The 18,678-nt window shown below is 35.5% G+C and overlaps 1 protein-coding gene across 2 annotated transcripts in view; it reads right to left on the minus strand.

The window, feature by feature from the left end:
* The window catches only part of DHX9 (DExH-box helicase 9), a 51,914-nt gene that overhangs the window by 19,144 nt on the left and 14,092 nt on the right, over positions 1-18,678 (minus strand). The window contains exons 5-14 of one of the 2 annotated variants that reach the window (XM_069459270.1): positions 17,408-17,520; positions 16,213-16,361; positions 13,785-13,831; positions 11,427-11,563; positions 10,982-11,071; positions 10,719-10,880; positions 10,497-10,574; positions 9,731-9,922; positions 3,142-3,283; positions 2,660-2,742 (exon numbers count right to left, since the gene is read on the minus strand). In XM_069459270.1, coding sequence (XP_069315371.1) covers positions 2,660-2,742; positions 3,142-3,283; positions 9,731-9,922; positions 10,497-10,574; positions 10,719-10,880; positions 10,982-11,071; positions 11,427-11,563; positions 13,785-13,831; positions 16,213-16,361; positions 17,408-17,520 — 1,193 coding nt within the window. Of the gene's footprint in view, positions 1-2,659; positions 2,743-3,141; positions 3,284-9,730; positions 9,923-10,496; positions 10,575-10,718; positions 10,881-10,981; positions 11,072-11,426; positions 11,564-13,784; positions 13,832-14,645; positions 14,701-16,212; positions 16,362-17,407; positions 17,521-18,678 lie in introns of those variants that run through there. The other variant, XM_069459271.1, reaches the window with a different exon arrangement.

The following is an 18,678-nucleotide window of genomic DNA, read 5'->3' on the forward strand; positions in this document are numbered from 1 at the left end:
GTGAACACTTGCTATTCTGAACATTCTTCTTCATGTCTCCTGCTATTCTTATCCAAGTGTCTATGGGTAAAAGTGTGGGTATAGAATTGCTGAGCTATACAGTATGTAAATGTTGAACTTCAGGAGATAATACTAAACTATATTCCTAAGTGGTTCCATTATTTATATATCTCCATGAAGAACGGATAAGAAATCCTGCCGATCCACATGCTCGCCAACACTCGGTACTGTCACTTAAGTTTTATTAATCAAATGGACATAAAGCAGTACCTTACTGTGGTCTTGATCTGTACTTTCTTATTCCCCAATGAGACTGACTACCCTCCGTAAGTTTACTAGTCAAATATTTTTAAGTACAGTTTGTATACTTTTGTATAAGTATATTTTGCTCAGTTTTCTACTGAGTTGTCTGAACTTTTCTTATTGATTTGTAAGAATTGTTTATATATTTATATACCAATGTACTGAAATCTTCTAGCTCGTGGTTTTCCTTGAAGTATCTTTTGAATGAACAAATGATCTTAATTTTAATATAAACAAATATATAGATCTCTTACTTCAACGTTAGTGCATTTCATGTCTTAAGAAATCCTTTCATAAAGTCTAGAACTATGCTGCCCTACTACAGTAGTCATTAGCCACATGTGCCTATACTAAGCACGTGAAATGTGACTAATCCGAACTGAAATGTGCTTTAAGTGTAAAATATATACCAGATTGTGAAGACTTCATGTGAAAAAAAAAGAATGTAAAATAGCTCATTAAATTTTAAAAATTAGTATTTTCTGAGTTAAAAAATATATTAAAGTTAGTATCACCGGTTTCTTTTTACTTTTTTAAATGTATTACTAGAAAATTTAAAATTATCTTTGTGGCTGACATTATATTTCTATTGGACAGCACTGGCTACAAGATGTTTATATTTTCTACTTGAAAGTTTGAGGACTCTTATGTATCAACACATGTAGAGTTCTCAATCTATCTTAAGTTGATTTTTGTATTTGGTTATGAGGCAGGGATCCAATTTCAACTACTTCCTTAGGGATGGTCATTTCTTTCCAGTTCCATTTACTGAATATAGCCCATTTCCTTTCTCACTGACATGCCACCACTGTCTTAAACTAAAGCTACATACAAAATTTAACACAAAATCTGCTTCTGTACCCTACATTATTCCATCAAAGTGCCAACCCATGCATCACACTGTCTCAATTATTATAGTTTCAAAATAAGTCCTCTTATCTGTAAGGCAAGACCCTCCATTCTACTCTTCTTCAGAAGTAGTGGCTATTTTTGACCACAAATCTTTAAGTATTTGTAATCAGCTTATCAAGTTCTATGGAAAACCCTGCTAGGATTTTGACAGAATTGCATTCACACTGTGGATCAACTTGCGAAGAATTGATACTTATGTGGTATTAAGTTCTTCTATCCACGAACATGATCTGTTCTTTTTTACTGCTTCATAATAATAATCTATGTCTCCTGTAGAGGTCTTGAATGTCTTTTTGTTGAATTTGTTCTTAGGTACTGGACATTTTGACTATTGCAACGGTATCTTCTTTTTAGTTATTTTCTAGCTATTTGTATAAAAATATAAAGAATGAAATTGACTTCTGTATATTAACCTTTTATCTTTAACAACCATACTGTTATAGTCTCCTATTTGCAATAATTGGTAAGTCCTTTTGGGTTTTCTATGTAAAGTGACAAAATTATGTACGATTTATCTGAAAGAGAACATAAGTTTCTGCAAAGGCTTTTTTAATTTTTCACTCTGAATGGCCCATGACCTGACAATCTTTTAAGAAAAGCTTATTTTGTTAGCTTCCAAGCAATTATGAATAACAAAAACAGCAAAAATTTTGTCCTACTAAATAGCTGGATTTCTGATTTTAAAAGCCATGATGAACCATCCAAAGTATTTTTACTTGCTTTAGATTAACAAAGGTCAAAGTTCTACCAAAACTAAAGATGATTAATTACAATAGCTATAAAAATTTCTGAAGAGGAGGAATTCCAAAGAATGTTTTGAGTCATAACAGCTTGGTGACAGTCTGAATGAATATACTGTTGATGTACTGACACCTTTGAAAGAAACTATACTTGGTTTGGATATAATAATACAATCATATAGTAAGTTAATTTTATATAGGTTTTGCTAAGGACCAAAAATGGGAGGGATGGAAAGTAAATTCTAGACTGTTCCTAATTGTGGCATGATTATCACTAACATCTGAAAGGATCAGAGCTGCAAACATCCAAAAAAGACCATCATTAATTATGTAAAATAAAAATTGTAAAATTTATCACAAACTTCCAATTCAAAGAAAAACTAATCAATATAAAAATTTCATCAATTATTCAGTCGCTGAATTATGCCAGTTCTTACTGATCACTGCAGTTATACATTATAATAAAAAGTCCTGACTTTTAGAATGCTTTCTGAGGGTTTAATAAAGGGGGGGAAAAAGGTTGAACGGTTTCACTAAAGAAAGGTGTTCAACATCTTAGTAACTTAAGTTCATTGTTTTGATAGAAGATAAGTAATATAAAGCAGTGGGGAAAGGGAAAATAAAGCAAAGACATTCTACTTTGATTTCTCTCTATTTAGAAATAGTATCAGTAGTACCTTACCATAACTCTTCAAGTTACTTACATTAATGTCTCTTTCATGTATTTCATCTACAATCACATGACTGATTCCGCGAATGCCTGCTTCTAATTTTCTTAGGAGCACACCTTGGAAAGAAAATCAGAGCAAACACTAGAGATGTGTTTCTATGTTAATTAGAGAAAAGTATACAGAAAAGTTCAAAGAAGCAAATTTCTAGACAATCAACTATACTTCAATTAATATAACCCCAGGATCATTTTAGGAAAAATCACTTGAATAAAGTATTAAAAAGGTGATAGTTTACTATAAAAATACATTTGTTTTTCATTGATTTCATTTTCTCTAAGCTACAACTACCAGCAGGTACATCATGCTCTCCATGAAGAAAAAAGTACCAAAAGCCCTATTTAAACAAAAATTCTGAGATTGGCTCATTATTTTTAGCCATTCTGCTCTGTTACCAAGTTTTTTTCACAAACACCACAATATAAACACTAAATGAAAGATCTAAATACATTACTGACCTACAGTACAAAACATTATACTGGCATGAGGACGGGGAAGTATAGACTCAAATCGAACACTGTAGCCACAGCTTTTTCCAGGTTCTTCTCCCCTCTCATATGCAACTCGTTCTGCCACAGAAACCGCACTGATTCTTCTAGGCTGAGACAAGAAAAAGGAAGTGATTTAAAAAACCCCCACAAAATTAGTTACACTTGTTTTTTTTTTTTTTTTTGAGACAGAGTCTCACTCTGTTGCCCAGGCTAGAGTGAGTGCCGTGGCGTCAGCCTAGCTCACAGCAACCTCAAACTCCTGAGCTCAAGGGATCCTCCTGTCTCAGCCTCCCGAGTAGCTGGGACTACAGGCATGAACCACCATGCCCGGCTAATTTTTTCTATATATATATTTTTTAGCTGTCCATATAATTTCTTTCTATGTTTAGTAGAGATGGGGTCTCGCTCTTGCTCAGGCTGGTCTCGAACTCCTGAGCTCAAACGATCCGCCCACCTCGGCCTCCCAGAGTGCTAGGATTACAGGTGTGAGCCACCGCGCCCGGCCTACACTTGTTTATTAGAGTACTTAGATTATTGTAGTCAATCTGTCCTATTGTCAGCTAACAGTTAATGACATTTTTAGTAAGCTCCAAAATTTATTTTTTAAAAAATCAGGACAAAAATATTACTATTTAATTTTATAGCAAACACTTTAAAAAAGCTGTTTCTCATCTTGTATATAAAGCCATTTTTTGGTTTCTATAGATAAAAAATAAAATCTTTGTCACTGGCTCCAACTTTTTTTTTTTTTTTTTTTTTTTTTTTGAGACAAGGTCTAGCTCTACTGCCCGAGCTAGAGTGCAGTGAAACAACCATAGCTCACTGCAACATCAAACTTCCCTGGCTCAAGGGGTCCTCCTGCCTCAGCCTCTGGAGTAGCTAGGACTACAGGCACATGCCACCAAGTCCAGCTAATTTTTCTATTTTTTGTAGAGACAGGGTCTCACTATGTTGCTTAGACTTGTCTTGGACTGCTGGCCCCAAATGATTCTCATGCCTCAGCCTCCCAAAGTGCTAGGATTACATGAGTGAGCCACTGTGCCTGGCTGGCCCCAATTCTTAAATGATATTCAGAGTGAATTTCCATTAGGGAAGGGGGCACAGCCATATACACAAGGGGCTTGCTTTTGTACCTGCCTACTACACTAAAAACACACTTTTAGAAAATCATTTAACGAAGACATACAGAAATCAGTAAGGTGAACTGCCTTCTTTGCCATATGTACTGTGACCATGTTTCATTCATTTATTAACTCAATAAAAAACTCATTGCACTTCTGCATCAGATACCACAGAAGGTGCTAGAGATAAGAAACTCAATGAAATCACTTCTGTTTTTTGATGAGCTTACACAGCCAGGAAAACTGAATGTACATCATTGTTTCCAGCAATAAATCTGCAGAATCCTTAAGATGAATGCTATAGGTTAATGCTTAAAGTGTTAGACCTTGATTTTTATGAAAAATTTTCTGTAGTGTTCCGTATCTTCTAAGTACACAATCTTTACTTGGTAGATACTACAGCTATTATGACACACTTAAGGTATCGCTACAGAGCTACATACAAATTTATGGACTGAATGCTTTTAAGTTGCCTTGGATTTTTGTCAAAAAAGTTCCTGCTGATAGGTTGGATTTTATTATAGTTCTTGCTTGAGAAAGCTTTTTCTGAATTTCATATTTACTTTAAGTACCTATATGATATCCCATGTTATGACATGACTAGGAAACCAGAGGCTGTTACAATCTTTAAAAAACTGAAAATAAAGAAACTCAACAACTTCACTAGAGCTACCAATATCTTTTGAACTAATGTAAAACATGATTTATTTCCTATATTCTTAACATAAGAGTCCCTTAGGGTATACAGCTAGTAACAAATACAAGTGTGTAATTACCTAGTTCATATTTATTCTGCCCATAAACATAACAGATTGAAAGATGCTTTAAACATACTGCATATAATTTTCCTTACTAATTCTGTCTGGTTTACAGCAAGAAGAAAGGCAGTAAAAAATCTTTTAATTCTTAACTATGACTCTTAGCTCATTATAAATACTCCCAGGATAGGCATTTTGTTTGGGATAACACCACTGTTTAATGTGAAAGGGTATTAATCAATGTCTAAACACTTCTCAGATTGCATGACAGCTGTAGCCTATGAAGTTGCTCTGCTTATGCCTTAAATAACCTACCCCTCCCTTTTCCCTTAATCTTTTGTGCTTCAATATTTATTTTATATACTGTTCCACAGTGAATAAATACTAGGCAAGGCTCACAGGTAATACATCTATCTACACCTGTAGAGTGACTTTTCCATATGACTTAACTATTCTATAGAATACAATATTCTATAGACTATTCCTCCAATATTTAAAGAATCAACACTGTAGAGACTTCCAGAATAATTATTATTATTTTTTTTTTTTTTGAGACAGAGTCTCGCTCTGTTGCCCGGGCTAGAGTGCCGTGGCATCAGCCTAGCTCACAGCAACCTCAAACTCCTGGGCTCAAGCAATCCTTCTGCCTCAGCCTCCGGAGTAGCTGAGACTACAGGCATGTGCCACCATGCCTGGCTAGTTTTTCTATATATATTTTTAGTTGTCCAGATAATTACTTTCTATTTTTAATAGAGACGGGAGTCTCGCTCTTGCTCAGGCTGGTCTTGAACTCCTGACCCTTGAGCGAGAGATCCACCCGCCTCAGCCTCCCAGAGTGCTAGGATTACAGGCATGAGCCACCACTCCCAGCTCAGAATAATTTGTGTAACAATAAAAACCATGGCTACACATGCTATCTTACTTGTGCTTCAGAATGGTAAGATCTTCTTTTTCCCATTTCAACAAAAAACAAGCCCAGAGAGATTATTTTGCCTAAAGTCATATAAATGACTTAAGACTTACATTCAAATATTCTTTACTCCCAATCTAATCTTTTCTCCAATTATTCTGCCTTTATTGTTATAATTTTATGCAGCATGTGATTAAATATGTTAAAAATAACACAATAACTGACTCAGAAACCACGGGATGAAAACAAGGGATAATGTTAAGTCATTCCAACAGAATAGTTCAAACTGTCCACCATATTGAGATTGTAATTTTCATTACATATATCTGCTAATCTCATTTTCTTTTTAAAAATTATTAAAAAAACTTTTAATTTCCAATATATTAAGGGTACCAATGTTTTTGTTGCATGGATAGCTTTATAATGCTTTAGTTAGGGCTGTAAGTGTGCCCATCACCCGAACAGTGTTCACTGTATCTGTCTGGTAGGTTTTTACCCTTCCCCTACCTACACTTTCTCTATAGAATCTTACTACTCTTGCCTGGAGTCCAGCCCCAGTAGTAGGTAGTTTAAAGTGATAACTTCTTCCTCACACTTCTGTGAAGTTTATAAATTAACTGAAACAGCTAATATTTATTGAGTGCTGACTGCTATTAGTATGTACCAGATACTGGGCAACACTTTTCATACCATAAGAAGTTGAAGACCTCTCTCCCAAATGGTTAAGTAGCATTCTAGGCACCACACTTTTGATGTATACCTCTTGACATTTATTTACCCAGAACTACCAAAATTTCTTCTATGTCAGGGATCTCTAACTGAAGGGACTCTCCAATTGAAGTTCTAAAAGGCAGCAACTTGGATCCTCTTTTTTTCTAACCAGAGTAATAGAACTAGGCCACAATAAAATATTTCAAGATTCCTAAGGCATTAGATATTATGTGACATAATTGGGCTCCACCACCACTATTTTCTAAGTTCTGAGCTTATTTTTTTTTTGAGGGAAAGCTGTATCCTGAAATGATGGCACTATGGGGTGGGTACAGGATTAATATTTACAGATAATATTAATTTAACATACTTGATTTATATCCTAGTAATTATAATTTATCTCTTTCAAACAACTTTAAAGTCAGAAGATAACTATTTCCTATTTTAAAATTTTCTGCATGTAGCCCAGGAAGTTAACTGGCTTGGGTATGCATAGCCAAGGCAGAATTCAGTGAGTTTCCTTGAGAATTTACACTAAGCCTGGTGATAAGGTTAAGGGTCATAATTTGAGCTACTCATTCTGTTTTATTCTAGTCCATAAGTCTAAACTTGTGCTCTGTGACTTGCAATAATACACTTAAACCAGAAACATAAAAAACTTTCTAATATTTTATGACTTCAACTGGTATCCTACAGATGCCTACAAGTGGAAGAAAAGGAAAAAGGATACAACAGTGATATTACTATAAAAATTACCAATGCTATCTCAGACTGCATTAACAGAAGTACTATATAATATTTGAAATATTAAAAATATTAAAAAACTATTCAATAATGACCCAATCAGCATGCTCAGGCCTACCTTTTATATCACAGGTAGGATGCCAATGCATTTGAATGTGGTTAACGGGATCCTACACTTGTCTCATCTTCATGGCTTAACTATGGATGTTTATAGTTAAGACTTAAGAACTGTTAAGTTCATACTATACAGGCTTTTAAATTTTTGAAGACTTGTTATAGGTAAGAGGTATCAGAGACTGATCTGGGGGCAAACACTAGGACAAAAAGATGGAAGCCACAAAATGTAGATACAATTATAGTTACATGTCATTCTCCCAAAAGTAGAAGACACAGGCTTGCAAAAGTAATACATTTTCATGCCACTGGAAATTTTTAAGCAGAAGTTAGATAACCACCTATTATAAACATTCCACCGTGGGTAGGAAAATGGAGTAATTCTCTGAAAATGTTTTCCAATTCTAGGATTCTACCATTTCATAAAGGAATGAAGGAAGTCTACTGGATAAATGAAAGTTGTTTTCATACTCCTTAAAAGAAGCAGAGTAACATCTGACCCACTATTTCACCCTGCAGCTCACTGCTATACATTTATTAATAAAGTCTATATATAGGAACCTGTGCATTTTACAAATGAAACTACTGGAAATGTCTAAATTATCTGCGATAAGGCACAAGTTAGTAAGCAGGTAATACAAAACTGAAGACCACAACACAAAAACCATTTTTGTCTTGCTTGAACAACTCAGCTTTGATAAGTTAGATAAGTAGTGAAAAAGACATTTCTCACTTGGCCAGGAATTGGTTTTATCCTACTTGTGATATGCAGACAACTTCTGACTAAGAACACCTGTCTTTAAGTCATTTGTTAAATTCTGCATTTCTGCCTATATGCCTAAACTGCTTCTAACGTTAAAAATGGATAGCTGTAGTGAAGAGGAAGGGCAGAGCAGAGTTCAAGGTTTCTGTTCTGTAAAATGGTGCCCTCTTGAACATATTTCTCCTAAAAGACCAGGTAAGGATTGACAGCAAGGATATTTTATTCAATCATGGTACTTGGGGTTGGAACATTCACTGTAAGACAAAGGATTCAAGTCAGTTTTGGGAGTGAGAAGGGAAATCAGAGAAAATTCTGAGAACAAGGAGTGAGGGATCTTTTCCCAGAAAAATGTGGATTACATTTTTTCAAGCCTAAATTGCCATGAATCTTGCAACATTGATTCCTTCAGTAATTTTTCAGGCCAAAAACCTCAACTCTCATATAAAATACAGATACCAATTATAAAAATGTGTCTCTATTTCAGAATTGTTAAAAAAAAATGTTTCAGAAATAGGCTATGTAGATGTAAATGAACATTTTTTGTTATTTCAACATTCATGATCCACCTCTACGTATCAGTAATACACCCCAGGTTAAGAATCTCTAAATCAAGAGCTGAATCTGCCTGAGAGGTGGTATCTATTTGCAATGCTTTCCTTTCAAGAGCCAGAAGTACAGGTTTAGAGCTGATGGAACTGCTTTAACCTGAGAATGCTTGAAAGAGCTAATTACTTCTTCTCTAACTACTGGGACAAATTTGAGGGCCTTGCCTATTGCTAGTAAGGTAATACATTAGTTAAAAGGAAAACTCCTGAAGACAGATTGCTTGGTTTTGAATCCTAGTTCTACCACCTTCTGTGTTAACCTTGGGCAATTTACCTTCTCCGTGCCTTAATTGAAGAAATACTAAGTAATATTTAGATCTCAGGGTCATTATGAACTTCAAATGAGTTGGGGGGAAAAAAAAGCAACTGTTTACAACAGATTCTGGCATACAATAAGCATTCAGTGTAAGTTAACCATTACATATTTTGCTGGCTTGCCTATTCTGGCTCAGACTGGTTTTTACTCAATATTAAGATGGTAAGAGAGATGACCAAGATTTGTATGTGAACTTGAGAAAGAATTCTCAATCTTGAGTTTGATTCTAGGCGCAAAGACTCCCTTTAGCTCAAATAAAAAGAATCCCCTACATGGTCCAATTTAGCTTACCAGTCAGCGTAGGATACTGGAGATTAGAAAAAGACATGTTCTTCCTATTAATTTACTTATTAAATTTAAAGGGTCTAACGCCCCAGCAATCTCAGAATCTTATGTGACTACAAAGGGAGGCTGATCAAGGAAAAGAATTAGAAATGGTCTGGCCTCTAGGTATTTCTATCTCTCAAACTCTATCCACACTGGCCACACACCTCATAGTTGGTTTGCTACTTACCTGAGTTACTACAATATTACACTCTGCTGCTCGGTCATTCTGGATAAAGTCATCTAGAATAAACTGGGGAACCTGTGTGGTTTTACCACATCCAGTAGCTCCTCGGATAATGACAACCGAATTTTGACTAATTGCTTCCAAGATCTCATTTTCAAATTTCTTCACAGGTAATAACTCTCTCTCCTGTAAGATCTGCATTATAAAAGTTACACCTTAGTCAAAATTTCTACCAACATATGCATTAGTGAGTGTCTTAATCCTTAAAAAAAAAAAAAAAAAAAAAAAAAACCCCACACGCACACAAAGCCCATCATCTCCACAGAAACTTATTCCCTTCTACCAGCTTAGTACTCAAAATATTTTTTCATAGAGTGTATATATTCATGTTTCTAATAGAACTGCTTCTTCCACTAAATTTCTGAAGAATTTATCTTTTGGTCCTGTTTATACCTTTATTTTTGTTCTCCCTAAACATTTCACATGCATTCCTTTCTTTTAACATTTTTATTTGAGAAATACTAAAAAACAACAACAAAAAGTTACTATCCCAAATCTCTCCACTTTCATTAAATTACATTAAGAAGTGAAATTTTCTCCTAGGCCCTCAACTCATAGCAACTACCCTGAAACTAGGACTATCAGTTTGTTACGTATCTTTGAACTACCCTCCTAAAAAGCGTAAAATATATTATTCACTGTCTTTTCCCCATACCTAGAACACTCTGAAGCTCTGGAAACCACATATTTAAATATTTCATAGACTTACTGCTTGCAAATCATGATCCTGCTCCAGCTGGTACATTAATTCACTCTTGAGGTCCATGCTTATTTGTTCTGGAGTAGCCTGTACAATGACAATGCAATATAGTCAAACAAAGGCACATAACTCAGCTTCAAATGAAATCCATTTTTTAGCTAGACATACTAATGAAGTATCTTCAAGAGTAAAACACTAGAGTCTGATCTCTAAAAACAATGCTGCACTCACATAAGCAAGGGGTCCCTCGTCAATGTTGCTACTAGTCCAAGGATTCCAGTTGGATTGTGGAGGTGACCAAGGAACCACACCAACTTGGTTTTGTCGCTGAGATGGTTCAAAGTGAGCCAATTTGCCAATGTTGAGTACAACCGGCACAGAAGGATCAGCAGGCTATTAAAAATAAGAAAATTAAAAAAAAAAAAAAAAAGTATGAGTCACTTGTCTGATGAGAGAAGTTCAATACAAAAGTGAAGTTAACTATATATGCTTACTGGGGGCACAATCTCAAGATTTAGCTCTTGAATGACGTTTTGCAGCTGATGCTCTAAATCTTGAGAAAGATTAACGTTGTAAGGCTCCACCTACAGAGAAAGGATGACCATGAATATCATGTAACACACATATGAACATTACTCAAATTTATTACAGTGGTGCTAAGAGTATGTAGCTGACAGTAACGCTACAATATTCCTAAACCAATAATCAGTTCCCTTTGGTGAGAGAATTACTACTTTAGTGATTAAATATTTACTCATTGTAAATATGCAGTATGAATGCAGCATCACACCAGACACAGAGATGATTAGTAGGGCCATTTTCATTTCTTGAGGTAAGATGCCTAGAACTACATATTTATTATACTTCCTTAGCCAACTAGTAAAAAAAAGCTAAATGAAATCTTAAAATCTTACTGGACTAGTAAGTCTAAAAACTCACTGTCTCTCCTTCTTTCTTCTTTGTAAGTCCAGAGTAACCTTCTATCACTCCAAGATGGTAGAGTTGTCTGACAAGTGACAGGGCACAGGACTGTGCTGCTAATTTCTTATTTGATCCATGTTCTCGTGCAAAAATCCCTATAATGTAAGGTCAGGATTACCAAAGACAGAAGGATAATCACCTGAATAAAGAAACATCATAAGCAACTAGGCACTTAGGTACAAAAGCCCTAAAATACAGTGTATGCATGGGTTCTATTTCCTTTTCATTCAACCAGCCAACCAAAAGCAATTCCATAACAGCTTATCAACTAAATAACCAACAATTTTGATTACAGGCTGATACTAAGACACACATACAAATCAACATTAAAGCAAATAACCTATTTCAACAAAGCTATCATTGTTAATATAATTTAGCATTAAAACAGGGGAAGAAACCAGAGTTTAACTCTTGAAAAGTAAAAGAGTCAAAAAACAAACCAAAGATATGGTGTCCGAATGGTTACCTAGAACAGTGGTCAGGAAATAACTTCAATTAATAAATATTAATACGGTAGGCTTTGCAGGCCACATAGCCGTCACAACTATTGAACTCTTCCTTTAATGTGTGAAAGCAGCCACTGACAATACTTAAGCTAGGGTTTGACAAACTACAGACCTGGAAACTAAGAATGGATTTTATGTTTTTTCAAGAGTTGTAAAAATAAAACAAAAAATAACAATGTGTGATATATGTGACCTGGAAAGCTTCTACTATCTAGTCCTTTATCAAAAAAAGTTTGCCGTCCCCTGACATAAATGAATGAGTGTAAAGCTATAAAAATAGGCAGTGGACTAGACTTAGCCAGAGGGCTACAGTTTGCTGAGTCCAGCATTAAACTGAAGCTAACAGTTACACATACTCTTAAAGAAAATTCTAATAGAAAGTTTCCTCTCCTCCAGAATCATTTGGCTTTAGAACACATGACTATAAAGCAAGGAAGGGGTAAAAAGATACCTTTCTGCCTAACTAGCATAGTCAAATTAATCCCGATGATAGGATCAGTGGACTGACAAAGTTAGCCTGCCTTTCTCAAACTCTAATTCCTTATTATCCCCCATCCACTCAAAATAACTTATTTTTCAAGTCTAGGATAAGAAATTCAACATGATCTCCTAAAGAATCAATCATTCAAGGCCGGGCGCGGTGGCTCATGCCTATAATCCTAGCACTCTGGGAGGCCGAGGCGGGTAGATTGCTCGAGGTCAGGAGTTCGAGACCAGCCTGAGCAAGAGCGAGACCCCCGTCTCTACTAAAAACAGAAAGACATTATATGGACAACTAAAAATCTATATAGAAAAAATTAGCCAGGCATGGTGGCGCATGCCTGTAGTCCCAGCTACTCGGGAGGCTGAGGCAGTAGGCTCGCTTAAGCCGAGAAGTCTGAGGTTGCTGTGAGCTAACTGACACCATGGCACTCACTCTAGCCTGGGCAACAAAGTGAGACTCTGTCTCAAAAAAAAAAAAAAAAAATTAAAAAAAAAAAAAAAAAAAAGAATCAATCATTCAATGGTTTTATTCTAGCAGGAAAGTCATTCATCTGCTAAGTTTAAATCATTAATGCAAGTTGTAGAAATCTCAAGCTGGAAAGAATCTTAAGCCATTTCTCTCCATCTGCAGATAAGTAAACTGAGCTCCAGTGATGTAAGGTGTCGATCTATTCAAGGTCACTAAACTTGTTAGTAACAAAACCAGGTACACAGGGCTACTTCCTTATCTTTTAAGCATAACACACTGCTTGCCTTAAACTTACTGCCTAAGAATAAAGAATACAGGGCATCGTATCTGAGCCTTTTTACTTTCTCAATGAATAACCCCAATCTATTCCTTAAGTGTTTCCTCAAGGTAATTAACTCACATTTAACTTCTTTATGACTCAAATGCTATACGGCCACCTTTAGGCATCTAAACCTATTATGTGATGTACTCCTTTCTAAATTTCACCTTAGCTTAGTTTTCACCTGAACTGAAAGGATACTTTTATATACAAAGATGAAAAAATGTTTTAAAGTTCTCTGATTAGTGTGCTCATCTTTAAAAATGAAAAAAATAAAGTTCTTTGACACTGGCAGACTCCTAATCATCCTACCATTTATCTTACCTTTGAAATATTACACTAGCATGATCTTTTTACACATGCAAACTGGGAGATTAGGCTGCTAGTTAATATAATTACCAATATTCTAAAATATACCCTAGATGCTATCTTATGTTCTTTCAATAATAATAGTTTATATATATGTGGCTCAAGACCTTAATGTGATGATTCCTCCTTTATAAAAAGACTTAGAACATCAGGGAAGCAGTAACACTTACTTCTGCCCAGCTGCTTGATATAAACGGTCATTTCTGCAATAAAGCTCCTGTAACAACATATACAAACAAGGTTAGGAATTTCACTGTTAGAAATTACTAAATCCAGGTCTCCCAAGTCAGGCAGGCTTTCCAACTGTTTAGGCAAATCACAGCAAAAAACAAAAACAAAACAAAATACAAAAAACCACTGTAAACATTTCTGTCCAATCCTAGAACAAATGAAGTATGTAAACTTCAAATAATACAACAACATGGCATGAGACAAATATAATTAAAGTTGATGAGCCAATTGTTCATGAAAGGAAAATGTTAGGGCTTTAGATTCTATATGTACTTACTCTTATTCCAAAGGTTAGAGTATGAATAGCTAGAATACATTGAACGAAAAGAAATTTTCCACTTAGCTTGGAGCCAAAAAATAAAGTAGGCCCAAAACTCTGTGTGTAGGCCCCACCCATGAATGACTGCAATCTCTTAAAATAAGCTAATATATGCAAACTCACACATGTACCTACAAACACTTTGTGCATATCACTGGCTGCTGAGGCACAGTTCTCACATCTGCCTGCAGTTGGAAGCAGCCTTTGATAACAAAAAATTAAGCCTACTTATATCACATTTATTTAAATCAGGTCCTAGAGAACAAAACCCTTGTTCTAATATGATAGCTAAAACTGCTAGCAAATTCTAGGGAATGAATTTAGGTTTTAGCAAGGAAAAAACTGTCCTTTGAAAACTATGCATTCTGGTCCTTCTACTGCTCAGGTACATTCTAACCTTAACTTTGTGCTGTAAATAAAAGATTAGGTTAGGCTTAAGAAAAAAGTGTTAGACTCCTTCCTATACCTCTTGTGAACTGACCTTTAGGCACAGCGGCTTCAGGGGTCAAAGCCCACTGGCTTTCAGGGGAACAACATCCACCCTTTCATTAAAGACACCGATGCCAGTATGTTTCTCAGCCAGGCTTAAAGTCAGCACTCAATCTCATTCTCCTCCACCTAGGGGGAACAGCGACACCAGAAATCAGTTTACAATAGTTTCCCATGTGATTGCTTAGTTCAGCCTAAGCAGCAGCACATGTGTATATGAACACAGACCTCTGGTGTTGCTGTCTGTTATGCCTTTAAATAAAGGACATATGTGGAGCAATGCTGTCCTAGCTTCCCCAACTATCTTTTGCCTCCCACGTTTTCATGTCCTGAATTCTTCACTTCTTTGTATCGGAAACCAATGATAAGATACCGATAACAAAAATTATTTGCAACCATGAGCTTCAGGCACACTTAGGTATCTTATTGTTAAAGGCACCAAGTGCTACTGAGCCCAATCAGTTCAGAAGGACAAAATATTAAAGAAAACAGATCAACAACGAATATCTTTCCTATACAACACGAGGGTTTGAAAAACTCTGACACCAGAAATAAAATATTTGAGAATTCAGGATTGAATAAAACAGTGGGAAGCAGGGAAACCATGCTCTTATCATTTTGACCACGGTGACCAAGTTTTATTTTAGTAATAATTATTTTAGGATTGCTAGATGCATCCAAGGGAGAACACTTTGACTTTCAAGGCAAATATGTTTAATGTATTTTGGACAATTTTTTCATATAATTGGAGACAGCAAACTGCAATCATTCAGAAGGTTCCATTACAACCTCCCTTCCCTTCCAATAAAAATATAGTGTCCCCTAAAAGAGTCTAATCCATATGAGCCTTCCTGGGAGTAATAATTACTACACCCTGGAATGCTCTCAGGAAGAACAGCAAGCAGGCTGAGAAACATACTGTCACTGTTAAAACAAACCCCCCTTTTGTTCAGTTTTATAAATTTAACAGAAAAAAGTATGCTAATTTAAACCACATACAAAGATTGAGGCTGTCGCTCTTCATCTTTATAGTAAGCCCTTATATTTCAACAGGACCCTTATGAGAGCTGGCAACTTTCAAAGCTGAAATGAAATCTGGATCTATAGGCAATACAATCTACCTCTCAGATTCTGAAGCTTAAGTGTCTAACTTGACCCATTAAAGAAACAGTACTTAGAACTGCCTCTAACAATAATAACAAGAGTGAACAAAATCAACACCTCTGGGTGGTTTTTGAGTCAATTATGATCAAACCACTACTTGCAGATATGACTTCTGCCTCTCAGATACAAACGAGAATCTTAAAAGTCTAGCATCACAAGTAACAGATTTTTGCTGAACTTCTTACACTGCTAAGATCACACTTAGAAGTGAAAACCACAGAAACAGCACATTGTAAATCAATGACAATTCTTGTGCAAAGTAATATATCTTCTTTTCCCAATTCACTTCTAATCCACACAATGAACCAGATAATGTACAAAAATAGAACACATTCAACAGTGACTATCCAAAACCACCTCAATTTACTAGAGAAAAAAGAGCAAAACAAGCAAACCTGTTGTGATCAGGACCCACTTGGGTGTACTTATATTCTCCTTGAATCTTTTCTTTTTGGAAATATTGGTTTAGACGAGCCTTAGCATTTTCCAAGGTCCAGTTTCCATGAAGCCCAGCATTTAAATCCACTTCTTCTGACTCTAGAGTCTGTGGAATCAATGATAATTAAATTTGGCTGTAATAATTTTATTAGTTATATATACAATAAGGTACAGAAATTTATAATACCTTCTTTGTATCATTCTTTATAATGCAAAAGGTGTTTTTAATGTTTCTAGTCCTAGTGGAAACTGAAATCAGAATTAGTTTTTATTGGCTGGGCACGGTGGCTCACACCTGTAATCCTAGCACTCTGTGAGGCCGAGGCAGGTGGATTGTTTGAGCTCAGGAGTTCGAGACCAGCCTGAGCAAGAGCGCGACCCCCATCTCTACTAAACATACAAAGAAATTATACGGACAACTAAAAACATATATAGAAAAAACTAGCCGGGCATGGTGGCGCATGCCTGTAGTCCCAGCTAATCGGGAGGCTGAGGCAGGAGGATTGCTTGAGCCCAGGAGTCTGAGGTTGCTGTGAGCTAAGCTGACGCCACAGCACTCTAGCATGAGCAACAGAGTGAGACTCTGTCTAAAAAAAAAAAAAAGAATTAGTTTTTACTGCGTCTGAAAGCCCTACTTTATAAATAAGCTATTAGTTAATATACTAATACTGTTATTAGTATATTAATACTAATTAGTAGATTAGTAGTTATTAGTATATATTAATAAACAAGCTATTGGTTAATATGTTAATACTACACTGTTTAAATTATTCCTGAGAAAAAAAAAAAACTGACAATCTTTTTGTGCTTGTTCTAACACTCTAAATACATTATATGAAAAAATAAGCCATGCTATTAAGACACTTTTACTGTAAGTGCTCATGAAATGAAGTTTCCTGAGAAAATTACATTTCCTACAAAGCAGATGAGGAAACCTTTTATTATCACCAGGAAAAAACACTTTTTTAATGGGCAATTTGAATGGCCAGATTTAATGGGTAGGTTAGGTTTACAGTGACTTGTTTCAACAAGAACTCTCAAATATCTATTTAAAAGCAATAGCAAATTGCTAACTTGTGCCTATTTTAAACTTTGCTGTGAACTAAGTCCCAAATCACATTCCCAGAGATGTAACACAGCATGCTAGCTTACCGCTTGTGCTTCTTGTTCCTCCTTTTTTGAGTAGTAATCCTTCAAGTTGGCTCCCCGGTCCCAGGTGGGCCCAGGAACACCATAGCCAGAGGCTCCAATTCCAGAATTATTTTCTGTTAAAGAAAGAAAATGCTTGTTCCCTTAACGAATCAAACTGTAGAAAAATCCTAAATATTTTAAAGAATTATCCTAATTCAGATTTTGGCCCTCCATGTTTAGATGTCCTCAGTTTCACTTATTCAGAAAGAGACCAAAAGTGTCCATGATTTACTTAAAAAGGGTTTTATCACTATAGTATAGGTCTAAATTGCAAATTGCAAGGCTGATATACAGTGGGAAGCTTCTTCATTAGTGAACAACAGTTAAGTGACCAACAATCCAGCGCATACTGTCAATGTAGCTTTGTTTTAACTTTTACATGTGAAACAACAGATTAAGCAATAACACTATTTCTTTCCTAAATATGCCCCTGAAAAGAAAGCTAACTGCTAGGACTGGTGATGGAATAAGGAGAAGCTGAAGAGGTGAAAGGAAGTGATGACTCTTGATGAGAAAGCAGAATAACTAAAAGCAGCAGTTATCACTGACTGATCACTAGCCCCACTAAATTATGTGCACTTTTAAAAATTTACTCCTCAGGACAGTTACATGAGGTAGATACTACTGCTATTTCATAAGGATCTCAGACTTAAGCAATTTGATCAAAATCCTACAGTAGATATCCCAATGAAAGTTTTAACTACACACTAAGTCCTCACTTAAGGTTGTTGAAGGTTCTTGGAAACTGCAAGTGAAACCATGTATAATGAAACCAATTTTTTTCTTATCAATGTTATAAAAAACTATGTTAAAGGAAACAAAGTTATTTAAGGATCTGCTGTACATTTCACTTAAATTCAGCTTCCAAGAACCCACCAAAGGAGGACGTAACTATATATAGAATTCAGCAACAGCTTGCATCCGTAAGGTAAATAAACAAGTCTACAATACATTTGGTAGAGATAAGAAAAGGCAATCATAAGAACCTTTAACCAATTGTTCTAACCTGTGCAAAATTTCTTCAGAGATAAAAATTTAGTAAAAGCTAATCAGCCAAGAATTACGCTGTGATACAATTTCTAAGAAAAATTAAATGATCTGGTGGTGGTATGTGCAAATTTATGAAGACCTTGTACTGTCTCTATTAACTTCAATAGTTTTACCGTAGTTATTCTTTCTATCCAAATGAGAAAGACATGGTGACCAACATTGTGTATATCTGTTATGTACAT

Source organism: Eulemur rufifrons, chromosome 27 (assembly GCF_041146395.1).
Source record: "Eulemur rufifrons isolate Redbay chromosome 27, OSU_ERuf_1, whole genome shotgun sequence".
In the NCBI taxonomy this organism is placed as follows: Eukaryota; Metazoa; Chordata; class Mammalia; order Primates; family Lemuridae; genus Eulemur; species Eulemur rufifrons.